General features: G+C 40.0%; 1 protein-coding gene across 1 annotated transcript in view; it reads left to right on the top strand.

Moving 5' to 3' along the window:
- The window catches only part of LRRC2 (leucine rich repeat containing 2), a 51,756-nt gene that overhangs the window by 14,362 nt on the left and 10,900 nt on the right, over positions 1–26,494 (top strand). Inside the window, exons 3-4 of the mRNA XM_027725449.2 lie at positions 4,929–5,085; positions 12,711–12,847. Coding sequence (XP_027581250.1) covers positions 4,929–5,085; positions 12,711–12,847 — 294 coding nt within the window. The remainder of the gene's footprint in view (positions 1–4,928; positions 5,086–12,710; positions 12,848–26,494) is intronic.

Genomic DNA, 26,494 nt, shown 5'->3' with positions numbered 1-26,494 from the left:
AAAGAGCACTGCTACTAGAACTAGAAACTGAGGCAAAATAATGCCATGAATATTCATATGAATTTTTAAATGAAATCACTTTAACTCTGTTTTTCCCCTCTGAGTGTTTACTTTCTGCTACTAACTAATGAATGTTTATTCTCTAGTGAATCGGTGAATTTTAAATGCTTTTCAGAAAACATTCAGGATAAACAAATTTTTTAATGTGTGACATCAATATTGGCAGAGGAAAGCTGTTGATGCTCCTCAAATGTAAAGCAGGACTGTTCTTGGCCAGGCTGCTTTACCTAAGAAGAGGATCTGGATGCACACCTACTTTAAACAATCTTAATGTCAAATGTAACATTAGGGGGAGGGAAGGAAACATCCAAGATTTGTAAATGCTCATGGTTGAAAGAATAACAAAAGCCAGAGGGTTCACAAAAATTCACAAACATCTATTAGTAAATTACTATTTGATGTTAAAGTCCTCTGCCCAAATTAAGGTGCAAATGAGACCAAATGTCAGTCCAACAATACCAACTTTATTTTGCAGCATAAGTGTATAGGGAAAAGAGAGAGAGAACGAGAAGGAGAGAGGTAGTCTCTCCTCCAGAAGATAGTCATGACTGAGCACTTGTTTAAGGCATATGCTGCAAATGTTTTTAACCCTTTCCTTACACCACCCCATGACTTAAACACTGATCAGTGGTCATGGTTTTTGATAGCTCTCTTCCTCCACATTCGTGCACAGAGTGAACAGAGGGAGAAAACAGGGATGAAGCAGAAGAGATAACATGAGAAATCATATATCAAACAATGCCATTGCAGTCCTTAATAAAATAAAACCAATTAACAACTTCATTCCAATTTGTGCTAACCATGAGCCCCACCCTGTGAGTCCTGGTAATGGGAGCACAGTCATCAACCAGGAGCTGGGGCTCCAGCCTTCTAAACAGTAATTTGGTTGCATGGATTGGAACAATTCTGCAGTTTTGTTAGTTACTTATACATATATATATATATATTAATATACACCCCCACATCTTGTTCTTTGCCATGCCATGTTATTACCAACAATCCCTGTTTATTACCAACAATCCTTGGTTGGCTCCACAGCCATTTGGATATTGGTGTATGAGACATATACATTAGCCCCTTATGTTCTGGGATTCTAGGGATGCTGCACAGGCTTAGGGCCAGCTGCCATCCCCAGGGACCTGCCTGGTGCTGGCAGGAGGACACCACTGCTCTGGCTGTGCCATGGTGAGGGGGCACCAGGATGCCCTGTGCAGGGTCCTGAGTCCCCTGAAGAGGGAGAGTCGTTTCATGGGCACAGCTATAGGTGAGGACTTGCATTGTAAACACTCAATCAGCTGCCTGTTCCATGCAAGCAAGTTGTCCTCCCAGCAAGTGGCATTTGTGAGACAATCCCTCTTCACATCTTCTCCAGTTTGGTAAAAACCCTCCTCATCTGACTCCATACCTGTGCCCAAGTAAAGCACTAGCGGGTTCAAGTTGTAAGGAGATGTGTTCTGGACTGCCCCAGATCCAGCTCCAGCTCCTTGGCTGAGGGTCCAAGTACTCTGCCCATTCCTCGTGTGAGAGGGGCACATTCATTCCCAGTACCCCAATACTGGTCAGTGTTTTCTTCTTCTGGGGCCAGCTCTGCAAGGCTGGAGAGGCCTCAGAGTTCTTCATCCTCAGGTCACTGTTGTCTTCTCCATGGGCCAGGGGTTGGTCTCTGTTTTCTTCCCCTTGGAACAGCCCTTGGTCTCTGTCATCTTTCCACTCCTTCTCCCTCTTGGCCAAGTGTAGTGGCTGAGGCACGGACACCCTCCCTGGTCAGCAAGAGAATAATTTATTATTTGTTTCAAACCTCTACTTATAGAGGAACTAGTTTTGTTTCTGGTCTGTGAGCTGAGCATCTTCAACCTCTCAACAAAAAATACTTGGCCCTATAAAATTACAGTATGCATATTTCTACCTATTAATGACTAATGCCCATCTTTACACCTATCAGCTTTCAACATGCTTTCTTCTTTTCTTCAGTCATCTTCTTGTTCTGGGTCATGGGACCTTTGTCTCCAATCAGCAATTGTTGTAGGCTCGCTATTTAATTTACTTTTAAAACTTTTTTTTCCTCCTCTACCAAAAATCAAACAAGTTTGAGGGTTTTGTTTTGCTGTTAAAGGCAGAAGACTGGCTGTCCTCCAAGTGTCAGTCTGGGGGTGATGTCCAGATGTTAGGAGGATAAATTACTTGTTGATAGAATTGTTAATGTTTATGGCTTGACCTCATCATCCTTTTCTGTGCAGAACTGTAAAAAAAAAAATCAAACAGCTGTATTTTATTTGATTTGCCTCTGTGTGGATTGGCCTCTTGCACACTGGGTGAAGAACATGTTTTGGGGCTTGGTGCCAGTGCCAGTGCCCTGCCATGGAGGTGGGGACAGTGCTGGTGCCCTGCTGGGGAACTGCAGCGAGAGCTCCTGGAGCAAGCTTCAAACCTTGTTAAAGACGTGGGAAATTTGGATTGAAACCACGACAGATAAAACTACAGAGCTGGAAAAGAAACAGAAGTGAAACTTCTCCGAACTTTGATCACAGTTTTAGTTCAGGCTCACGTCTAGCAGGCAAATTCTCTCCTAATTAGAAATAGCATAATCAGCAATTGTTGTAGGCTTGCTATTTGTTTCCTTTTAAAACTTTTTTTCCTCTCTCAAAAAATCAAACAAGTTTGAGGGTATTGTTTTGCTGTTAAAGGCAAAAGACTGGCTATCCTCCAAGTGTCAGTCTTCATGAAGCAATTTATCAGCAGGCTGCCAGCTTTAGAATGGCAGCAGAAGATTACAAAAGAACACAAGGGAATCAGAGAGCAAAGCAAACGCAGAGCTTGTGCAAATTCCAGCTCCCATCCCTATCTACTTTGTAAATGAAGCAAAATATCAGATCAATTTATGTTTCAGCAACACAAATATAAATGCATTGTAAAATGGAGAATGTTGAAAAACCACATAATAGCAAAGTATTCGCCCGCCTGCGTTTGCAAATTGTGAATATGATCGTATGGTACAAAGAAATAATCTCAAGAAAGAAAAGTAAGTTTGCAGTTGGTAGAAGAATGGAATCTCTTTCCATTGTTTTGAAATTGTGTCTGAATGTATTTAGTTGCTGCACAGGATATCTCAAACTACCCTTTAATGTTGACATAAAGGTTTTTCAGAATAAAATTATACATTAATGATATGCAATTTTTGTTTTGTATTTTGGCTTAATTTAATGGTATCTATTACTTTATTTTGCTGCAGAAAAAGGTGCAGCAATGAAAGTGGAGAAATGGAAACTAACCCGAAAATGTTGGAGAGATTTCTCATTGTCATTCCTGGGGCATTTCAGGCATTTTATTTTTTTAATTGCCATAAAGTGACAAACATAGAAGATGGATCACAATGAAATATACACCTAGTTGGGAAATGAAGCAAGACCTGAAATGATCTATATCAAATATGGAAGGGCAGGTAGCACGACAGAACTACATCAACATAGGCTAAGGATCTGCATGTGTAAATTTGGAAAGAATTGAAAAGAGGGGCAGCAAGCACCAAACAAAGAACAGCTTCTGATCAAGAGTCCAGTATATTTTTAATTACAATTGGATGTTTTAATATAGCTAAATGTTAAGTAGCACTATTCCTAGTTCAGAAATTCAGCATTAATTAAAAACCCAATTAAAATGCATTACCCTTGTTAATGTTTTGGAGGATCTATGAAATCTAGAAGACAAGAAAAAGTAGGCAATATCCTTTGCACAAAAAACAGCAGTTCCTACTGTCATATACTTCATGTGCAGGAAACAAGTCTGAAAGTCATAAAGGAATCAAAGGCTGAAACTCTCACATCGCTTCTTATGGAGCAAAGTTAATGGTAGAACCTCTTCCAGGCTATTGGTTCCAGATGTTACCAGTGCACAGTGTTATAAAACCCAGGACAGACCGGTAAATTATGTGATGCTTAAGAAAGCAGAGTGTAAATGATCTGACCTTCACCTTTAGGAATTGATTTTTTTCTGTTTCAAGTTCAAGGGATTTGGCGACATAATTCAAACAAATACATGCACATCTGAAGTGAATACCAATTAACTAAAACAATTTTGTAAGCATTGAAGGCTTTATGACTTTTAGTTTCAGCTACATTGAATATTTTTGACAAATAGAATAGTCTGAAAGTTACTCAGAAGCATTTTTTTCCTGTGTATTTCGAAAATACTGGAATTCTGAAAGCAAAGCGTGACTAAATCAAGAATTACTTGCAATTGTGGACCAATCTAAAAATCAAGTATTTTTAGTCTTCCTAAAGAAATCTAGTTAAAATTTTTTGAACATTGCTGTAACAACTTAAGAAGTTAAGTAACTCTTTTTGGAAAAAGACTTTCAAAAGGTGGTATGTGTGTATCCTGTCTGAGATGGTTCTGTTCCATCTTGCCAAACAAATTTGAAACATTGGCAGGTATTCAGAACATAATCACACCTTTTTTTTTTTTTTTATGCTGACAAACCCTATTTAAATATTCTCTATACACTCACTCTTCTGTTCTGTGTTGCATTTTACTACATCTTGATGTGTGAATTAAAGCACTGAAATGTGTTTTAAAAAAAAACCCTCCATCTGGAAAAAGGAGATAATGTGTGAGACACCAAACAGGTTGAGTGCTTCGGAGAGGCTTCTGTTTTAGAGCAAATGATTGCATTAGAAGTTAGAAAATGAATATGTGGTGAAAAACAGCTGCAATGCTCTTCGAAGGTAGGCAGCTCCTGTGAGGCTTTGGCAAACTCCTATTCTGCTCAAGATAATTAAGGCAAAGTGTTGTAGCTTGGCTGTGTTTAGAAACATGGCAGAACAAAATTCTGACTTCACACTTTCTGTTTCCTGTTCTTATTTCGTTCACAGGAGCTTCCAGATTCTCTGAAAGAACAGACCTATCTGAAAGAATGGCACGTGAACAATACATTGATACAAACCATTCCAGCCTACATTGCATTATTTCAGGATCTGAGAGTACTGGAATTGTCAAAAAATCAAATCCACCATCTCCCAGTGGAGATTGGTAAGTCAGTTCAAGATATTCAAATATTTATAGTCAAGCCATTTAACTCTATTACAGGTAAATGAGCATCTGTGGATATTCTTATTAATTTTCTGGTAATTGTCTTCCTTGTTTACAGCCAACAGTCCTCTCTACGCTTTTACAGCTCTCTGGCTTTAATTATACTTGCCAAATTGTATGCAAAACCATGCATGTAGCATGGCTCAAACATGGGAAAAAGTTAACATTTTTTTTTTTCTGACTGTGAGGCAGTTATTGCTTGCATTCGAGTAGACTGGTGTTTTATGTTCCTTACAGGTTAAGAAAAATAGAAATATTACAGAATTGTAAGCCTCAAACAAGATGAATGGAAACATAAGATTGTGGTAAAATGGAATCAAAAATATAATCCTGCATAAAATCTGTCTTTTGAATTTTTAAAGACCTCGGTAATCATCTTCATTTAATAAAGTAGTGTATACAAAGAGTCATTGAATCATAGAATAATTTGGATTGGAAGAGACTTCGAAGATCCAGTCCCAACCCCTCTGTCATAGGCAGGGACACCTTCCACTAGCCCATGTTGCTCCAAACCCCATCCAACCTGGCCTTGAACACTTTCAGAGATGGAGCATCCACAGCTTCCCTGGGCAACTTGTGCCAGGGCCTCACCACCATCACAGTGAAGAATTTCTTCCTAGTATCTAACCTAAATCTACCCACCATGACATCAGGGGTTTTAGAGAAACAAATTGTTAATGTTTACATACTTTGGCCTTTGTTATTTTAAGCAAGAATTGTGTGCAAGAATTGTAGTGTTTGGCTCTCCTGTGGTTTTGGATCTGACAATATAAAAGCTTGTTTGACAGATTGCGTTGATATTGAGAGGGATTTACTGCTCTTACAAGGAAAAAAGTTGCTGTAACTCCTGCTATCTTTGGGAGTTGAGGAAACTATGAGTATCCTGCACTATGAGTTCACCATTGTTGAGCCCATGGACCCAAGTGTACTAATACCTCAGCCTTTCCAAAAGTCCTAAGCCTTCCCCATGATTGTCAATCCTTATGTACTCTAAGAGAAAGGCTAAACTCTCCACCTCCCTAGGTCTAACTAAGAAAAACAAGAAGATAGAGAGCATCCTGAAACACAGAAATCAGTTCCAAAATTTTCTGCTATTTTCTACTGTTTTCGTGCTCTATTAGAGCAACACTCATGCTTTTGATTTATCTACTCACACTATATTTCATAGAGAAAATTCTACATAGACATTGAGATGTATTTTATAGTTTCAACCCGGCATCTAAACACCCTAACAGATCATAAACAAGACACAAGCAGGAGATAATGGACATAAAATGAACACTGTTTTGTCAGCACTTTGACTGTAGAACTTGAACAGGCCAGTGAATTTAATGGACAAACACCTTCCAAGAGGTGGTTTGAAAGAAAGAGGACATAGTATGGAAGGAAGGGGAAAGGATATAGCTTCCTGCCACAGGCTACCCTAAGGCATTAAACAGAAGGTTTTAAGGGATTGCTGTTTAACAATGAAGGCAGGACAAAGTTTGTTGTCTCTTCTCGAAACATTATACAATGTTAATGAAAACGATCCCCAAGGAGAAAAATATTATTAATCCTGCTAAAGTCTGTTTCCACAATAAGGGCACAAACACAGATCACAGAATCATAGGATTGTTAAGATTGGAAAAGGCCTCTAAGACCATGTCCAACCATTAACCTAGCTCCACCATGTTCACCTCTGAACCATGTCCCTCAGTGCCACATGCACAAGTTTGTTTTTTTAAAATTCCAAGGGATGGTAACTCCACCAGTTTCCAGCCTGTTCCGATGCCTGACCAACCTTTCAGTGAAGAATTTTTTTTCTCATATCAAATCTAGACCTCCTCTTGCACAACTTGAGGTCATTTGCTCTTGTTGTGTCACTTGTGGTCCACAAGAAGAGATAAAACCTCACCTTGCTACAACCTTCTTTCAGGTGGTTGTAGAGAGCAATAAGATTCCCCTTCAGCTGCCTTTTCTCCAGGCTAAACAACCCCAGCTCCCTCAGCTGTTCCTCATAAGACTTGTGCTGCAGACCCTCCATCAGCTTTGTTGTCCTTCTCTGGACACTCTCCAGCACCTCAATGTCTTTCTTCTCATGAGGGGCTGTCATGGTTTAGGAATGATATTCCCCAAGTTTGTGATCCCATTGAAGCAGTCCAACCCATGCACTGCTCACTCACCCCCTCCTCCCCCTTCCCCTGTGCCAATGGCAGGATGGAGAGGGGAACTGGAGGCACAAAAGACAAAGATTACGAGTTGAGATTTTCTTTTAAAAGAACAATTTACTGGAAGCAGCTACAATATCAGTAACAGAGGGAAATGGTACTACTGACCCCTTGCTTCACACCACACTTCCTTGACTGGAAGGGACCCCTTCCCCCACCCTGGGGAAGTGCCCTGGGTCCTGGTCATGCCCCCTCCTGGCTACTACAAAAATTAACCCTGTCCTGACTGGAACCAGGACAGGGGAGGAGAACTGGAGACAGGAATTTAAGGTGCAGTCTCAGCAGTGCCGAGTACAGGGGGACAATCCCTTCCCTGGTCCTGCTGGCCTCACTATTTGTGATACAGGCCAGGATGCCACTGGCCTTCTTGGCCACCTGGGCACACTGCTGGCTCTTGTCCAGCACCTCCAGGTCCCTTTCTGCCAGGCAGCTTTCTGGCCAACCTTCCCCAAGCCTGTAGCACTGCCTGGGGCTGCTGTGACCCAGTAGCAGGACCTGGCTCTTGGTGTTATTGAATCTTATACAATTAACCTCATTAAACCATTTATACAACCTGTCCGGATTCCTCTGAACATCCTCCTTCCCTCCAGCGGGTCAATACTTTCACCCAACTTAGTGTCATCTGCAAACTAAGGGGACACTCAATTCCCTCATCCAGAACAATAAAAGTTTTTAGAAGGGCTGTCCCCAGCACTGAGCCCTGGGTAACTCCACTGGTGACTGGGGGCAAAGTAGATTGATCTGGTACAACTAATTCACTGTAGAGAGTAATGTAGAGGCCATATCAGACCTTTCTTGGGAAACAAGGAAGAAAGTTTCAGTGTTTCTAGTAGCAATCAATGTTCTTTCAATTGCAATAAAATTATATGTTTTCTGCTCATCAGTAGCTTTTATGTTATTCCTATTTACTCACTTTCACTCCAGCATGCTTATCCTACTAGCTTATACCCAAGGTGTTGCTTTCTTCCTTTCAGTGTTTTTGTTCCTTTTTTTTTTCCTGTAAATGTTTGATTGGAAGAGCCAGAGAATGTCAGAAAACTGTTTTGTTGTAGTCCCCCCCCCCAATCACAGTATTATGGCACTCACCATCCCCTTCTTAAATGTGAAAGCACATCCAGAATTTTTCTTTTCAAGATTCATTAAATCTAAGCACTCATCTGTAGAGACACAGATTTGAACATTAGACACTGCATAACGAAATCAACAAATTTTCTAAGCCATAGATGCTATTTATACAATAGTTCTATGTCACCGCAGTAATTCTAGCCTGGGCAGAAAAAGACACACGTTCACTGGTGTACTTTAAAATCAAACAATACAAAAAAAACCACTCCAGGAACTGTGCAACTGAACTGTTCAGCCCTTGTTTTGCCAAAACTTACTAAAGGTTTTCAGTCTTACTGAATGTCTGTGTTGATGGATCACCTATTAGTGCAGTGACACCGCCCTTGCTGTTAATGGCATAAATTACAGAGAAGTTTTGTCTTATTTTGTGTAACTGTTGATGTGTAAGGGGGTATTATTGCAAATGGTTATGCTTTTATTTCTTGTACTGTATATGTATACAGAGACAGACACTGATGTGCATTGGAAATGTTAATTATTTTCATAAGATGTTATTATGAAGGGTCTTGGATATTTTGAAGTTTTTGGATACTGATTCAACATGAAACATTTCATACTTCAGTCAGCTTAGCTACGAAATTGGCAGAAGGGAAATAATCATTCTGGGTTTGATTTGGGAGCTCTGCCTAGGAAAGGAGTGAAGACAGGCTGCTAAATCAGAAGATAAGGTAGGGTGTGTAGAAAGGTTAAGTGTCAAGATATTCACCATTTTGTTTTCTGTTTACAAAGCAGCAGCAAGTAGACAAATATCACAGCTAAAATGTACTTGAGGGTAATGACAGATGGATGATGCTGGCTGTGACACACATCTTGTTGATTTTTTAATCTTCAGACAGAATTGGAGCCAAATTTAGATCAAGTCATCCAGCAGAGACTAACATGGTGAGCCATGTCAGGGCTCCTTTTGGTTCTCACAAGAGGGCTGTAAAGGTATGAAAGAACAGGAGGTGATACGAGTATTTTCAGTGCAAAAAAAGTATTGCTGGAATAGCAGTGTCTGGACTAAAATGCCTGCAGGAACTGAGCTGCATGTCCCTATTTTGCTGGGTTTAGAAGATAATTTTCCACTCTGAATCAGGGAGAAGAAAGACTCGGATCCATTCTCAGATATTTCAAATCACACTTTTAGTTACAGTCACCTGTGCACTTGAGCAGACCAAACTTGTATCAGGAGATAGATGAGAATGCTATTGATATGATTCTTTTTGTGTGATATTGAATATTTTAATGGGAAATACGTAAAAAAAAAAAAAGGAAAAAGAGGAGAAAACTGCAGAATGGAGTTGTCTGTCTTAAAGTGGTCAGGAACAACAGAAAAATTCATGAACAGGGCTGTAGCTGGGAGATTTTATTTGTCTTCTTTGTGAGACTGCAGTTCTGGCTCTGACTACGTGGCTGCAGTGCAGTTCCTGTATATAAATTAGTGACAGTGCATTAGTAATTGATACAACTGAAAATATCCAGCAGAATATATTCTCATATTCACATAGGAAGTAGTGAACTGCATTTTCATGTGATCCCAAAGCTTTTGTGCTGGAATGTGTTTGTAAGGCTATATCAGGATTTTTTGTCCCACAAATTATTCACGAAACATCTCAAAGAGCTGTTAATAAAATATTTGTACCTCATTATGTTCTCTCACATTTTTGGTTTGCCAGATATTTAAGATTAAAAATAACTATGCTTCTGAGACATACTTTAATAAGAAATCACAGAGATTTTTTTTTGTCTCCTCCCTACCTCACAGTATGAAATTTCATTTGTGCATACCATTAATCCAATTTTCTAGAACTCAAAAGGGAAAACTATTAGTAATAGATTTTTAACTGACTTCTAGACACCTAAAATAGCTTTTTACATTAATTAGATTCCCAATGTTCTAATGTGCAAGTTTTCGAGAAGAAAATACATATTCTTTGTCTAAATGCAGTCTAGTTCTGAGGAAGTGCAAACCTTTGTCATTTATTAAGCATGGAATGTTACTTGTCCAACAGCTCAGTCTTGCATACGACTGAGAAAAAATTTGTTTATATGTTGACTGTTTTTATGTGGAATTTTTTGACTCAGTCTTCAATGGCAACCTCTCCTATCATGTGTCTCAAGTGAATGGAACTGAAGGCAGGGACTGGGGGAACAAAGTCCCTCCCACTTGGAGTAAAGATCTGGTTCATGACCACCCGAGGAGCACTAAAATAGGTACCTCTGTGGGACCTGAGAGATGCACCCCAGAGTCCTGAGGAACTGGCTGATGCGGCCCCCAGGACACTCCCCAGGACGTTCAGAAAGTCCTGGCAGTCAGGAGAAGTCCCAGGTGACAGGAAGAAGGGAAACATTGCACTGATTTTTAAGGAAGGTGGAAAGGAGGACCCTGGGATTTGCTGAGCTCTCAGCCTCACCTCTGTGCCTGGGAATAGCACGGAACAGATCCTTCTAGAAGCTGTGCTGAGGCACAGCCCTCCCAGAGAGGGGATTTGAGACAGCCAGCACGGCTTCACCCAGTCCTGCCTGACCCCTCAGTGCCCTTCTACACTGAGGTGATGCAGCAGTGTCTCTGAGAAGGGCTGCACGTCTCATCTCTCTGGGCTCCCCTCAGGCCTTGGACGTGCTCCACCACATCACCCTTCTGGCTGAAGTGGAGGGACGTGGAGTGGATGGCTGGAGTGTTCAGCGGATGAGGAATTGGCTGGATGGTCTCATCCAGAGTGTATTGAGTGTCTGAATGGACAGCAGGGAGCAGGGGTGTCCCCCAGGGCTCCGTCCTGGGACCAGTGTTATCCAATGTCTTCTTCATCCCTGATGCAGACACTGGGATGGAGTGCACGCTCAGCCAGGCTGCAGGTGACTCCTGTCTGAGGGATTCAGCGCCACTCAGAGAAACCTGGGCAAGCTGGAGAACTTGGCCCATGTGACTCTTACCAGGTTTAACAAGCCCAAGTGCAGGGAGCTGTATCTGGGACTGGGGCAGTGCCAGGGGGATGGAGGGGTTGGGAGCAGCCCTGCCGAGAAGGACTTTGATGCAACAATTGTAAAAATTAGGAAAAGATTAGTTAAACCAGAGGCAACAAGGCACTTGTTTGGAAAGGGAAGGTAGTGGTCACGAGGAAGATAATTTTTGGAGTTTCTCAAAGAGCAGTCTTGACTTTATTCCTCATGGGTAGGCTATACTTCTATTATTTTAGGTGTTTAAAAATACAAAAATAAGGTAGTTCACAGTTGACACCATTAAGTCAGATTTATTAGTCTCTGAAAAACAGTAGATGTAGATTGGACATAAGTAGTTTTTCATGATGAAGGTGGTGAAACACTGGAACAGTATGCCCAGAGAAACTGTGGATGACTCATCATGGAAAGTGTTCAAGGTTGTGTTGAATGGGGCTTTGGATTAGATGACCTTTGAAGGGTCCTTCCAACTGAAACCATTTTGTGATTCTGCAATTCTGTGATTGTCCATGTAATACAGCAACAGGTCTTTCCATAGAATGGTCTCATTTCGTTATGTATTTAATGATTCCTTTGCAGTTTGATACATTCAAATTCCTTGCCCTTTGATAATACCACAATATAACTTGCATTTTTTCAGGACACTACAGTTTGCATTTTAGTGATGTTTTTAAACCTATTTTTACTGAAGATTATGTAATGCTATAATTTGAAGAAAAAAAGTACTTTGTGACTAAATGCAGCCTAGAATATTATCATGGCCTTAAAATTAAGTCACCAGGGATGATAAATTGCAATAAAGAGAATAATGAAACAAATGTACACATCCATTATCTTTTATAATCAAGAATATGCAATGCTGGATAACAGAGACAGAATTCTTCATGTAGTAACTTTAGTAGGAGTGACTGTTCCTAATGAACAGGTTCTATAAAACTTGCTAAGATACTTTTCAGTTAGCAGGCACGTTTCCACAATGGCAAAACCAAAAGCCAACTTCCCTAGTTTCAACTGAGATTAATAAGTATCTCATTAGAGGAAGAATCAAGATCTTTGCAAGACTTTGCTGCCTCCTTTCAAATTCTGTCAAAAACCACTGGTGATTAAGGGGCTCTATTGCCACCCACAAAGTTAGAGATCACTGCAGAAAATAGTTATTAATCTTATTCATCATCACCATAATGAGTTTTTTCTTTGCTAAGCTGAGTATGCCTGTATGCCTTTTTCTTTTTCTTTTCCTTTCTTTTTTTTTTTTTTGTTAATGCACTGATTTGAATTATCTTACCCTCACAGGCTGCTTAAAAAACCTCAAAGTGCTCAATGTGAGCTTCAATAATTTGAAGTCAGTCCCTCCAGAACTGGGTGATTGTGAGAATCTAGAAAAACTGGATTTGTCTGGAAATATGGAAATAACAGATCTCCCATTTGAAGTAAGATAACAATCAATGTGGTTTTTTTTATTTGACTTACAAAGTATTTTATTACAGTCTTCAAGTCTTTTCTTGACAGATTAAAACACATTCCTTGCAGTTTCTAGCAATAATGGTTTAGTGGTAATATCACTGAAAATGAAATTAAAGGGGACCAAGCTACTTTGTTTTGGTTTTCAAGTGACTAAATTTTGCTTGTATGTGTTCTGATATATGAAGGAAGACACAATCCTCAAAAGGATTTGGAATAAGCAGAAGGCTACTCATCCTTCTGACAGTCTCCTACTCAATGAGATTGAAAACCACTAAAACTGAGTGTAGGTTACTGGGTAATGGCTCACTTAAACCCTGCAGAAAAAAATTGGATCTGTGCAAACAACTTTATGTAACAGCAAACACTGGAAGCAACATCCTGTTAGCATGATATAAAAGGTCAAAAAGGAAAACCTTGGCATTATCTATTGTGTTTGCACGTTTCTCTGGAGGCTGGAACTCAATTTACAGTTGTCTGGGAGGGAGGCTACAAAAAGCTCTTCAGATTTAGTTTATAGAACTAGTTTTCCAGAATCAACGTGGCAAGGGCAGCTTTGGCAGCTGAATATGCAATTAAAGGAACACTTATCAAATGATTTAAAGTGCTGCAAAGTGTTTGGCCTTCAGTGTGCTCCACGTGGCTCATGCTATTCAGAACAATTGCATCAGTAGCCTTGCTAACATAAAGGGTGTCTGGTGTTTGAACCGCAGACGGACAAATGGCTGTAGTGATTGGTAGGTAACTATTTAATGAATTAAAATATATTAAATATATTAATGAATTAAAACATATTAAAATATTGAGTTGGTCTGAGCTGTATAAAGGGGCAAAACAGAAAGACAGTGGTGGGCTTGCCCCTCCTCCACAGATACTGGGAGAAAAAAGTTTCAGAAAACTCATGGTTTGAGGTAAAACACAGTGAGATTGTTTACCACTTACTTTTGTAGGCAAAATGGACTATACTTCAGGAAGATCAATATTTGTGAATATATATTTGAGTAGTGAGAAACAAATACACTAAAACATTGTCTTTCATTCCCTTTCTCCAAGGGATTCCTGTGCCATTCTTGAGCAGTGCAGGGAGGCAGGGGAAGTTGCAGCCAGTACATGAAGTTAAATTTTTATTTGACTTTCAGATCCTTAAAAGTTTCTTCTGGGAAGATTAAGGAAGTGTATGAGAGCCATATCAGTATTCTCCAGTGTAAAACTTACTCAAAAGAAATAAAGGCAAACTGCAGCCCAGCAGAAATTATTTAAGTCTAATTTTGCCTTGTTTTTTTTTACCTATAATAATGGCCAGACAGACACTGATAACATATATGAAAATGAATTCAAAGATATATGAAAATGAATTCAAACATGCAGGTAAACCTAAACTGTGCATGCAAGTGTTTCCAGGGCTGAGTCCTGAGAAACCACCAAGAAACCTGGAATTCAAACCATGCCTGAATTCCACCAACAATTCGATTTTTGATGCATCCATAAAGGATTATGAGATCATCAGAGACCTGAGACTGAATTACATCTTCAGTAATCACTTTCCCTGTTCCCTTTCTACCCATTTTCTTTATGACAGTTGGAAAAAATACAGAATTCTTGAAGCCCTTATTTTATTTGATTATTCAGTGTTTTGCTTTCTTAGGAAAAGAATTCTGGTGGTTTATGTGTTTTGGTGTTTTTTGTTTGTTTGTTTGTTTTTAAATAAAAACATAAAATGTTACATGATGATCTAATTTAGGGAGAGAAATCTTAATGAGATGGATCATGTAACAAGAGACTGTAGTTGCTGCTTGGAAATGGTAGAGGATGAATGCAAACTACTCACAAACCTGTGCAGTGTCATCAAAAACCCATTTAGAACTGAAGTTCCTAATGGTGAAGACAGCTACCATATAGGTATATAAATTTCTTCTGGCATATCAGTTGCTTCTGATCCTAAATTTTTCAGTCAACCACATAAGAAGTTCACGGGCTGTGATGGTGTCTGTTAAGTCTGTGAATTTGTTTTATAAATAAGGGAAACTTCAGGAAAGACAAGATGCTAAGCACCTTTATCCTGTACTACTTTTCAGGTAAGTTGTTAAGGAGGCTTCCAGCATGTGTACTGACTGTACTTCTTGTCTTTTTAACCTACCAATTTTTTTTTGTTGTTTTCAATGAAGCCATCTCAAGCTGAGGTATGCTCTGATTGAGATGCTCTAACACAACTTAAATCTTGAGAATCTTCATTCTCTGTTAAATGAGGGTGTGTCCTCTCACCTTTTACTTCCTCAAGGCTTATGATTTCATACCATTCCACACTATGGAAGAGCACTCTGCTTGAATGTCTACTCCTCAATTTATTTTTCTCTTTTCTACTGTTGGACATCTAACATTTTTAGATATTAAAGTGTTACAGTTAACATCAATATTTGATCAGTATTACTTGAAAGTAAGTCCTTTGGCAGAAAAAGTTTGTGCATCTGCAGTTGAATTCAAATCTATATTAGCCATATTTGTAAATTAATAACATCTTGATCTGGACCTGAATGAAAATATAAATTGAAATAAAATGTAAATGTTAGAAAAGGCAACCTACATGACGTTACATTTGTACAGCCAGTTTCTAACAGATACTTCTCAACCTCAGTAACCAGATTTAGCAGAGGAGGGTACACTGAGAGGCTTAGGGCACAATCCTCCCTGATACGACACATGGCTCAGAAGATTCTTCTTGGATGGAGATGCACCTGTTCTTCTGGCTAAGATGCTCATGAGAGGCATGCCTTGCATGTTATCCAGTCCATCTCCTAGCACAGTGTGATTATACTGGATACCACATATCAGTAGCTGCAGAGAGAAGGGGATTGATGGATGAATTCATTTGCAAATTTCTTGTATGTTTTGTTTGTGAATTTAAGAATTAGTATGATGCTGGTATTTGTATTTTAGCTGTTGGACAGGGTTCCTATTAATATTTTCACGCATGCTGTGCAATAAATTTGTTTTTCCAGGAATAAAATCTGTATTATAAATAATGCATTTTCTCATACAAGTATGTAGAAAAACTGCTCTGACCTCACTTTTAGGTATGCTTTCTTTAGAAAGTATTACTTTCTACTCTTATTTACCGAATCACCCAATTAAATTTTCCTGTGTGTGATATTTCAAAGAGTCAGTTTTGCTGCGGTTTTGTTTTTCTGCCAATAATGTTGCTGCAGCCAAGAGTATCTATAGATGTCACCCAAAGGAACTTGGATGAGAAGAGAGGGAAGATGAATAAGTTTTCATTTCTTCCCTCTGTTCCACCTGGTGCAGCACACGCTGTCAGCCACAGGACAGACAAGCCATTCCATGCTACCAGCAACAAGACAGAAATGCTTACAGGAAAGGTTCCGATACAGAAAATAAATTAAAAGGAAGTTTTTTCAAAGTTATTCTGCTTTGAACAGTGTTCAGTACCACATCTGAGCAGTCCCAGTGAGTGATCTGAATGTTTTCTGTATCATTTGTGAGGTCTGGGTAGTGCAAAGGGAAGGAATCAGAGACTGTTACAGCATACGAATACTTTGTCAATCAAAGTGTATATGTATGTATACTTGCATTTTCATGTCAGTCCTATCTAAACTGATCTTTGAAGCTCAGAGAAATGAGAAGCTTGTGCTTTCTGGCTATTTTAGTGCACACGGTTTCCAAAAGATCAAATTAAATCTTGTTTCGTATTTCTGATGCAAAGAAAGTTTCAGCTAAGTCCTGAGATAAGCAAGTACAGACTTGAGGACCTTTCAAAATCATAGAATCATAGAACAGTTTGTGTTGGAAAGGATCTGTAAAGATCATGTGGTCCAACCCACCTGCCTTGGGCAGGGACATCTTCAACTACATCGGGTTGTTCAGAGCCCTGTGCAATCTGACCTTGAATGTTTTCAGGGATGGGGAATCCACCACCTCTCTGGCCAGTGTTTCACCACCCCCATTATAAAAAATGTCTTCCTTATAGCAGACTGAATATAACGTCTTTTAGTTTAAAAACATTGCTCCTTGTGCTATCACAACAGGCTGTACTACAAAGTGTCTCTGTCTTTATTTTAAGCCAAATTTAAGTACTGAAAGGCCAGGGTGAGACCCCTCCTGGAATCTTCTTTTCTCCAGGTTAAACAACCCAACTCTTTCAGCCTGTCCTCATAGGAGAGCTGTTCCATAACTCTGGTAATTTCTGTGGCTCTATTCTGGGCCTGCTCCAACAGGTCCATGTCTTTCCTGTGCAGAGGACTCCAGAGCTGGACTCAGTACTCCAGGTGGGATCTCACCACAGTAGAGAGGGAGAGTCTTCTCCCTCAACCTGCTGGCCATGGTGCTTTTGATGCAGCCCAGTTTAAGACTGACCTGCTCATGTCCAGCCTCTCATCCACCAGCACCCCTGCTCCCTGCTGTCCATTCAGACACTCAATACACTCTGGATGAGACCATCCAGCCAATTCCTCATCCGCTGAACACTCCAGCCATCCACTCCACGTCCCTCCACTTCAGCCAGAAGGGTGATGTGGTGGAGCACGTCCAAGGCCTGAGGGGAGCCCAGAGAGATGAGACGTGCAGCCCTTCTCAGAGACACTGCTGCATCACCTCAGTGTAGAAGGGCACTGAGGGGTCAGGCAGGACTGGGTGAAGCCGTGCTGGCTGTCTCAAATCCCCTCTCTGGGAGGGCTGTGCCTCAGCACAGCTTCTAGAAGGATCTGTTCCGTGCTATTCCCAGGCACAGAGGTGAGGCTGAGAGCTCAGCAAATCCCAGGGTCCTCCTTTCCACCTTCCTTAAAAATCAGTGCAATGTTTCCCTTCTTCCTGTCACCTGGGACTTCTCCTGACTGCCAGGACTTTCTGAACGTCCTGGGGAGTGTCCTGGGGGCCGCATCAGCCAGTTCCTCAGGACTCTGGGGTGCATCTCTCAGGTCCCACAGAGGTACCTATTTTAGTGTTCCTCGGGTGGTCATGAACCAGACCTTTACTCCGAGTGGGAGGGACTTTGTTCCCCCAGTCCCTGCCTTCAGTTCCATTCACTTGAGAGGTGTGAGAAGGGAGGTGACCATTGAAGACTGAGGTAAGATGGTTGTTGAGTACTTCAGCTTCTTCTCATCCGTTGTTACCAATTTGTCAGCCTTGCTCATCAGTGGGGCACACACTTTCTTCGACCTTCCTTTTCTGGCTGACGTACCTGTAGAAGCCCTTCTTGTTTTACTTTGCATCCCTTGCCAAGTTCAGCTCCAGCTTCACCTTGGCCTTCTTCACCTCACCTGTACAACTGGACTGTGTTCCTACACTCTTCCCAGGTTACCTGTCCTTGCTTCCACTGCCTGTGCATTTGGTTCTCTCCCTTTAGTTTGACAGCAGTTCTTTACTCAGTCATGCTCATCTCTTGCCTTCCTTGTCTGATCACTGACACCTGGGCACGCAGAGCTCTTGTGCTCTACAGAAGGCATCCCTATAGATCTGCCAAGTCAAGGACAAGTCCCTTGAAGACCTTAATGGGAAGCTGACCCCAACGATAATTCCTTTGTCTTCAATAATTCCTTGAAGAGCTGCAAATTTGCTTTCCTAAAGTTCAGGATCCTGACTTTACCTTTCAGCTGACCCTTATCCCTCAGGGCTGTGAACTCCAGTGTGATGGCTGCAGATCAGGCTGCCTCTAAACTTTATGTCACCAGTTAGCTTTCTTGCATCGAAGATGAACAGGTCCAGGAATGCATCCTCTCTGGAAAGGTTTTCTAGGGTCACAGGAGTTTACAGATGCTGCTATTTCTCTGCTTTGTTTATGTGAAATATATAATTATAAATAGTTGTCTCTTAAATCTGCTAGCAGGTGTGATCCTAAAAAAAAAAGCTGATGTGATTAGAGATTCATTAAGCACTAAGGTTAGTCTCATTTGGTTTTCAAACACAGCAGTATCCAGAACAGACATAAATAACTTTTTAGACATTATATACAATTTCAACAGATATTTGAAACTTGAGGTTTAACAGCTGGAAAATTTCCAGTCTCTTTTGCTCTGTTTTTGTTTGTCTGTCCGGTTCTATTCATCAAAACAAAACATTCAGCAGGAAGAACAGAGGCACAGGCTCTGTACATGTGTAGGGAGACTTCAAATAAATCCGCACTGGGCATCTTCAGGTAACTTCTTGTCTTTGTGATCCATGACCAAGACCTCCCAAAGCCATTACCTGGTAGGCAGGACATCAGCAGTCTCAATACAAATGCAAAATATCAGGTTGTTTTACCAGCACATTAATTCTTCAAATCTGTAAACTTCCAAACCTGTTTCTTTCCTTACCAATTTTTTTTAAATGTGTGTGACAATTATAAAATGAAAGATACAATCAGGGGGATGTACATTTTTGTATGACATTAATTTCCCAAGGGTTTCACTGTCCAGTCAGGCACTGGAAGAACTCACCCATAGCTATTGCCTGTCATATTCAATGGGGCCATAAAGAATCTGTAAAAATCTTCTATAACATTTTTTTTGTAAGTTTCAAAGGATTCTCTTATCAGATTTGTTAAAATGGGAGTTTTATTTGTGGGCATTTTTCAGGACCCCAAAGCAGAGAGGAGTGGTGTATTAAAGCACTTAACTTGGTACTGGGAAGCCAACAGCATTAAGCCAACCTCTGGTGAAAATTTTTACTTTCGTAGAATCATAGAATCAGCTGGGTTGGAAGGGACCTCTGAGATCATCAAGTCCAACCCTTGATCCAACCCCACTGTGGTTCCCAGCCCATGGCACTGATGCCACATCCAGTCTCATCTTAAAAACCTCCAGGGATGGAGAATCCACCACTTCCCTGGGCAGCCCATTCCAATGGCTGAGCACCCTCTCTGCAAAGAAATTCTTCCTAATATCCAACCTAACCCTCCCCTGGCACAGCTGCAGACCCAGCCCTCTTGTCTTGCTGAGAGTTGCCTGGGAAAAGAGACCAACCCCCCCGGCTCCCCCCTCCTGTCAGGGAGTTGCAGAGAGTGAGGAGGTCTCCCCTGAGCCTCCTCTTCTCCAGGCTGAGCCCCCCCAGCTCCCTCAGCCTCTCCTCCCAGCACTTGTGCTCCAGTCCCTTCCCCAGCCTCGTTGCTCTCCTCTGGCCCTGCTCCAGCCCCTCCATGTCCTTCCTGAGCTGAGGGCCCAGAGCTGGACACAGCACTCCAGGGGTGGCCTCCCCAGCGCTGAGTCCAGGGCAAGAATCACTTCCTTGGCCCTGTTGGCCACCCTGTTCCTGATCCAGGCCAGGATCCATTGGCCTTCTTGCCCCCCTGGGCACACTCTGGCTCCTGTTCAGCTTCCTGTCAAATCACTGGGAAAAATCCAGCTTACTTTAGTAGGACTGACGTTTCTGTGCATACATTTTTCAGCCTCAGAAATGGCTTTCCAATTGCTTGGCATGGTTTCATCTCCATTAGACAGGATTTCACCTTGCCCTTCTTTGCTCAGGGCTTGCACTCTCTTTGAATACGTTTAACGCTCATGATGAGTTAGTTTTCCGACGCCGCCAGCCAAAGTGTCAATCCATGCACAGCAACAGCTGCTTCGTGGGACTGGCACGAGATGTAACATCAGGCATTAGCAGGAGGGGTGTGAAACCCAAGAGAGCAGGTGCAAAGGTGTTGGGTGTCAGAGGAGATTCACGAAGGCCTCGCTGCTGCAGGAGCTCTTGTAAATGTTTTAATAGACAAGGGGCTAAAGAAGGATGTGGATCTATGTTGGGAAACAGGATTATGCAGTTAGGGAGAGGAAAGTGTGTCAGTCGATCCTGCTTTTGACACTGTGCTTCCAAAGCTTACTAATTAATATAGCATCATTTCAAAACTGCTTCATTATGAGAACAAGTCAGCAGCTAATAATAACAGTCCACTTCACTGGAGATCTGACCCATGCTACCTCTGCGCTGTGGTGCCAGTGACCTTTCATTTACCTTTCACATGACTTCAATAAAAGAAACATCACTTTTCACAGTCTGAATTTTTTTTTATAATAGGAAATGACAGGGAAGTAGTTTTACAGCATAAGGGAAGACTTAACGGTGACCAAAGTGGCATATTGTGAACACTCCGACAGGGCTGTGTTGTTACAAAAAAAGAATTCTGTAAAAGAATTCAGTGGTAGCAAAGAGCATTTGGTGCTGCTCTAGCCCTGCTTTCTCTCAAAACAGTTTGAAATCTCTTTGGCTTTCAACATTCTGTTTGTATATCCTCCATACATGAGCAAGATAATCTGAGGCAGATTTTAAGTAACTACTGGATAGAAGCAGAGATGAGAACAAATACATATCACTATCACATTTGCCTCTTTTATCTTGCAGAAAAATGTCTGTGATACCAATGTGCATTGAGTGTCAAAAGGAGTTTGTAGGTGAATGGAGAGGAAAGCATGTTATTTGTTTTTCCATAAAGTGCAGACAATGAGAAGTACTGTTTATTCTGTAAGAAGAATCAAGTTGGACAGTAAATTACTGAACTTCATGTGTTTTATTTATTGCTGAACATATTCCTATGAGTAGTTACATAATTACATGTAGGTACATGATTGATCAACTTCACAGCTGTAAAAAACATTTCATAAGCCTGACTGTGATTTTTATTCATCATCATTGATCAGTGAGAAAGACGTAAAGACAAGAGTCAGCCCAATCAGTTGAAAGCACTCATCCCGTTTTTTTGTCTCACATTAAACTCAGGTCAGTTCTCTGCCTTACTGGCAGTGGGCAAAAGAGCATAGAATTATACCCAACGTTAAGCAGAACGTTGAGGTTGCAAGAGATGTTGAGGATGCAAGGGAATTCAAAGGAGGTTATGTCCCAGTGGTTCCTGCTTTTCTTATTAAAGAGATACCAGCTCACAGACCTGGGCCTCTGTCATTCTTTCAGGCTTCAATGCAAGTTGCACCAGTGGTCAAAAAAAGCAAACAAATAGTTGGTTATATGTGATTTACCATAAAGTTACTAAATGAAACAATTGTACAGTACATATAAAACATCATACTTGACAGTTTTTCTCAAGGGAACTCATAACAGTACATGGGATTCAGGTATGAGCAATGGACAATGACAGAATGGAAAGATGAGTTTCAGGTTAAGAAATGAATGCCTGGAAAACTCAGAACAAATGATAAAGAAAGAGATATTTCTTCAGCTGCTGTGAAGGCATCTAATTCTCTACTGTTATGGCTTGTCATAGAGCTGTTTACTGCTGATGGAGTTTAGAAGGAGATGTGTAATTATATAATGCACAACAGTAAAAGAAAAATTGACAAAGGTTGTGGAAAGGTTAAAGTAACTTCATGATTTATGACGTAAACACAATTCTTTGCAAGAATATTTCCAGACTTCCCCTTATCTTTTACTTTGCAAAATTGATCCTGGTCTTTTTTTTTCTTCCTATCAATTTTTAATTGGGATATATTTTATTTGATTCCCCATCACCTGCATTACTCCAGCCATCTCAGACCGTTGCTTTCTGGACTACTCTGAGGTCTGCCAGATTCTGTGACTCAAAGTTTGACACTCCATGCATCAGTTTACATGTGCAGTGTGGATGTTTGGGATATGTGGCCAGTGCCATATTTTTTTACCTTAGTAGGTGATTTCCTGCAGCTGTATTTCTGTTCACTTTCTCTCATTTGCTTGTGTTGACAATTAATGGTATTGAAACCCCACAGCAGAGCTCCCTTAACGTGTTTTTTAGAGCGTAGCATTACAGAGACTTGCTTGCAGTACTATGTGCTCTGGTAAGATAATGTCACTGCAGTAATACACTGCTAAATTTCAGATCTGCTTTACAAAAAATTCAACTTCCAGAAGTTTTCACATTTGAAAGCTCAATAAGCAGGCTGAACATAGTGTTCAGTGTTACTCTGCTAGAACATGAGCAAGGTGTTTGTACCATATTCTGAGGCTGAAAAAATTCGAGCTGTGCTTGTTTGAACTGTGTCGTAGAAACAGAGGTTCTCATTATTTGTGTAAATGTTAGTTCTCTCAGAATTCTTTGAAGTTCTTAAGCTGAAAAAAACCACTGTTGAAAATTCTGTGGTCTAATTTTTGTGGAAGTTTCACTGTATTGAGAGGTGCAGTGATTTTTGGTTATGTTGTTTTTTGAGCAACATTGTAAAGGAAGAACACATCATGAATTTACCATATTTTGCTCGGTTGTTAATCTGTACAGTTTTTCTTAATCTTGATTTAGGCCTTTCAAAAAAAAAAAAACACACAAAAAAAATTAACAAAAATAATAAAATCTTTCCATTCTGTCACTGTCCATTGCTCATACCCAAATCCCACGTACTGTTATGATTTACCTTCAGAAAAACTGGCAAATATGGTGTTTTATATGTAGTGCACAACTGTTTTATGTAGTAACTTGGGGTTAATTATTGTATGTCACATATAACTAACTATTTGTTTGCTTTTTTTGACCACTGGTGCATACTGAACACAAGACTTTCATGGAGTTAATTTTTTTCATCTTTCCATCTTTTTCCTGGTTTCTGTCAGTTTAAGAAATGTGGTGTGGTTGACTGTTCTTGCATTAGCTTGTACTTCTCCGTATTAGATTTTATTTGCAGTTGTGAAAACCTTCACAGTTTTAGATATGTGCTATTAATAATAAATGCTACTCCTTCTCTGTTTTTGTTCAGCAGTCACAGTTTCCTTTGCCATATTAATATTTTTATGTGCTCAAAGTGTTACACAAGTATTTGTAAAATGTCACGGTCACAGAAAATGTTATCTGACATTGCACATGATATACACAAATGTGTGGAAGTTTTTTGTTGTTTACTATTAAAAATTACTGCGGCAATATATGTCTCCAGGAGAAATATGAAGCTAAGCAAAGATAAGTTGCTTGGACTCAATCTGAGGGGTATTGAGTAGTAAAACAGCTATTTGTAACCCACTTATTTTGATATATAAGGCATAGAAGTAAAAGTGTCTGATCTTACACTGTTTCAGCACCATGAAGCCTGATTCTACACAACTTATCTTCTGAGCAACTACTCTGGGACAGTCCATATGACTGATTTTGTTAGACATCTTTTTCTTGTTGTTTAAGAGCCTCAGAACAATATTTAGCATTCCAAGGAGCATTGTGGAAATTTGTGCCTACCTCTTCCTAGGGTGCTCTGAGCTGATGGAAGAGCTCCTGAAGTAATTTAGACCTAGAAGCTTCCCAGAAATACAAGAGCCTGGCAGACATATTCTTTGCAGGCATTTCTTTTTGTTCTTTTAAAAAGACAATTTCAGCAAGTGCTTCATTAGCATGCAGTGGCTTAAAAAAACAACCAACAAAACAAAAAACTCAAGAAGAGGAAAATTTGAGGGTGTTCCAGTAAAAAGCAGATGAGGTCTGTAAGCTTGCTATGTTTCCACCTGTGGGGGAGCACCACAGGCCACACTGCTGGGTGGGATTACTGGAGGGCTCCAACGTGTCCATAGCCTGTGCCAGATCTCCCTAAATTTCGTAGTAGGGGAATTCTTCCTTTAAAATCCATCTTGAAAGCCCAGCTGCACTGCAAGCTTTCTTAAATGTGCATGTGAATAAGTATTCAGTTATACTTTCATTAGCAGGCACGAGAAGAACAGCAATAATTTAATAGCTTAAATTACTTGGATGCTCTGAGGTTACTTGGTCACAGGCTGGATGGAGTAGTGCAAAATAGCAACAAAACACTAAAAACTGTAAGAATTCACAGCCTCATGCTCTTAATTGCACCAACAAGTTCTTAGAAGGTCTATTTGTGCCATTCCTCAGCTTTCTTGTCCCGGTCAGGAAAGGACATCTTGCATGTCTGATTATTTTACTAATACTAGTTTTATTTCCAATTTTTTTGCACATTTGTGTCAAAGTAAGACATAAAACTTCCTAGAAATACTGTTACAATACAGAATACAGGGAGAAAAGAATCATTTGGGAAGAGGTGGAAGTATTGCAATGATTTTCTGAACTACATAAGGTCTAATTCCAGATCAGAGATGTGCAAAGCAGTCTTATCTCCACTTCGAATTTTCCCGAATTTTCTGAATCTTTTCATAAAGAAAAGGAATTTTCTTTATGAAACTCCTACTTCAAGAAAAGACAAATCCAGCTCCAAGTTGCAGAGTTCTCCTGCTGGTAGACAACCAGTAGTATTTGTCAAACTCCTCTAGTGTACTTCACATTTCAGTGAAGTTACTCCGTGCCAAGACAAAAAGAATTTCTACCATTTCTGTTTGCAGACCAAAAACAGCCATGGAGGTGCTTATTTCTGGTATCATAAAGGCAGCTCATCACAAACCTTCTGACCTCTGCTGCTGAAGTCCAAATGTCTTTTTTTTTCCTCTTAATGTTTTGTCTTCCACCTTATTTACAAGCAAGCTGATTTCTGGCTGGCATTTCATGATAATCTCGTTTCCAAATTTGTCAGGGCTGTCTCTCTTCAGTCTGGTGTAGAATGTAGATTGTTGTCAGCGTCCATATACATGTGGTGAAATAATTCCATCATCAGTCATTAAAATGATGTTATTTTAGCCAGAGAACCACATTCTTAATTTTATTTGGATGTTTTTCTCTCACATTTTTTCTGATTATTTATTTTGTCTCTGTCAGTCTTACATTGTTACCTGGTCCTTTCTGCTGATATTACCTCTTCAAACACACTTGATAATTTTTTCCTTCCAAGTGAATGGTTACTATTCTGTCAATATAAAACAAAAACAAGAGTCAGTATGTTATAATTCTTTATTTTAGCTGTCATCTCTGTTTATAATATCTTTTTTAAGTTGCTACAGAATAAACATCTTTATCTTTTGAGTGTTTTTCCCATGCCACGTCTTGGAAAACAGTGATTTATTCTGGGTTTCAGAACAAGCTTAAATGAACGTACTCTGTTTTTTTAAATCAGAAAGGTAACTTCACAGGCTACAGTGTATTGTCATGGCAAACCAGAATTGTTGTACATGTTTAAGTGATAATTAAGATGACAATCTGAATAGCATCTCTTCAATTGTATGCATTTTAGAGCAGAAATGAAAAGTGGTTTTGGGCTTTGTCTATATTCTGTTGTGAAAGTGAGCAATTTTGGTCATCTCATGGTGAAGGAACACAGAATATATCTTAAAAGGGTCTTTTGATAGATTCAAGGACAGTTTGTCTCCAAACATTCTGGAGAGGTCAGTTAACACCCATTGCTACCAACACTGCTGTTCTTCCTCTTCTAATGATTTTAATTAAAACGTATGATGAGCATATTCCCAAAGTGGATCTATTTAAGTTGATGAGAAATGTGTAACTGACTTTTGGGGGAGCCTAGTTTTCCCTTCTAATGTGTGTCCTTAATTTACAAGTTTTGGAGATTTGAAGCTGAGATGACTTTATGATGGCAAAATGCAATAATGTATGCAGACTGTGTGGAGCTGCAGCAGTAATGCTATGAAAATTTAATGTAACTAATCAACATAAATTTATTTTTTGAGACAGCAGACTCATTTTGGTTTCAGCCCAGGAAATCATTAATTGGGTACTTAATTTCATGCACTTATCTATTGGCTTGGAACAGCTACTATACCTGGATTTAAACACGTGATCCAAATTCTTAGGGATTTTAACTGTGTGATGACAGTCC

Source organism: Pipra filicauda, unplaced genomic scaffold (genome assembly GCF_003945595.2).
Source record: "Pipra filicauda isolate LSUMZ 115617 unplaced genomic scaffold, ASM394559v2 scaffold107_size2268652_pilon, whole genome shotgun sequence".
Lineage (NCBI taxonomy): Eukaryota > Metazoa > Chordata > Aves > Passeriformes > Pipridae > Pipra > Pipra filicauda.
The sequence above is the reverse complement of the archived record's forward strand: the minus strand, read 5'-3'. Positions and strand labels throughout refer to the sequence as shown.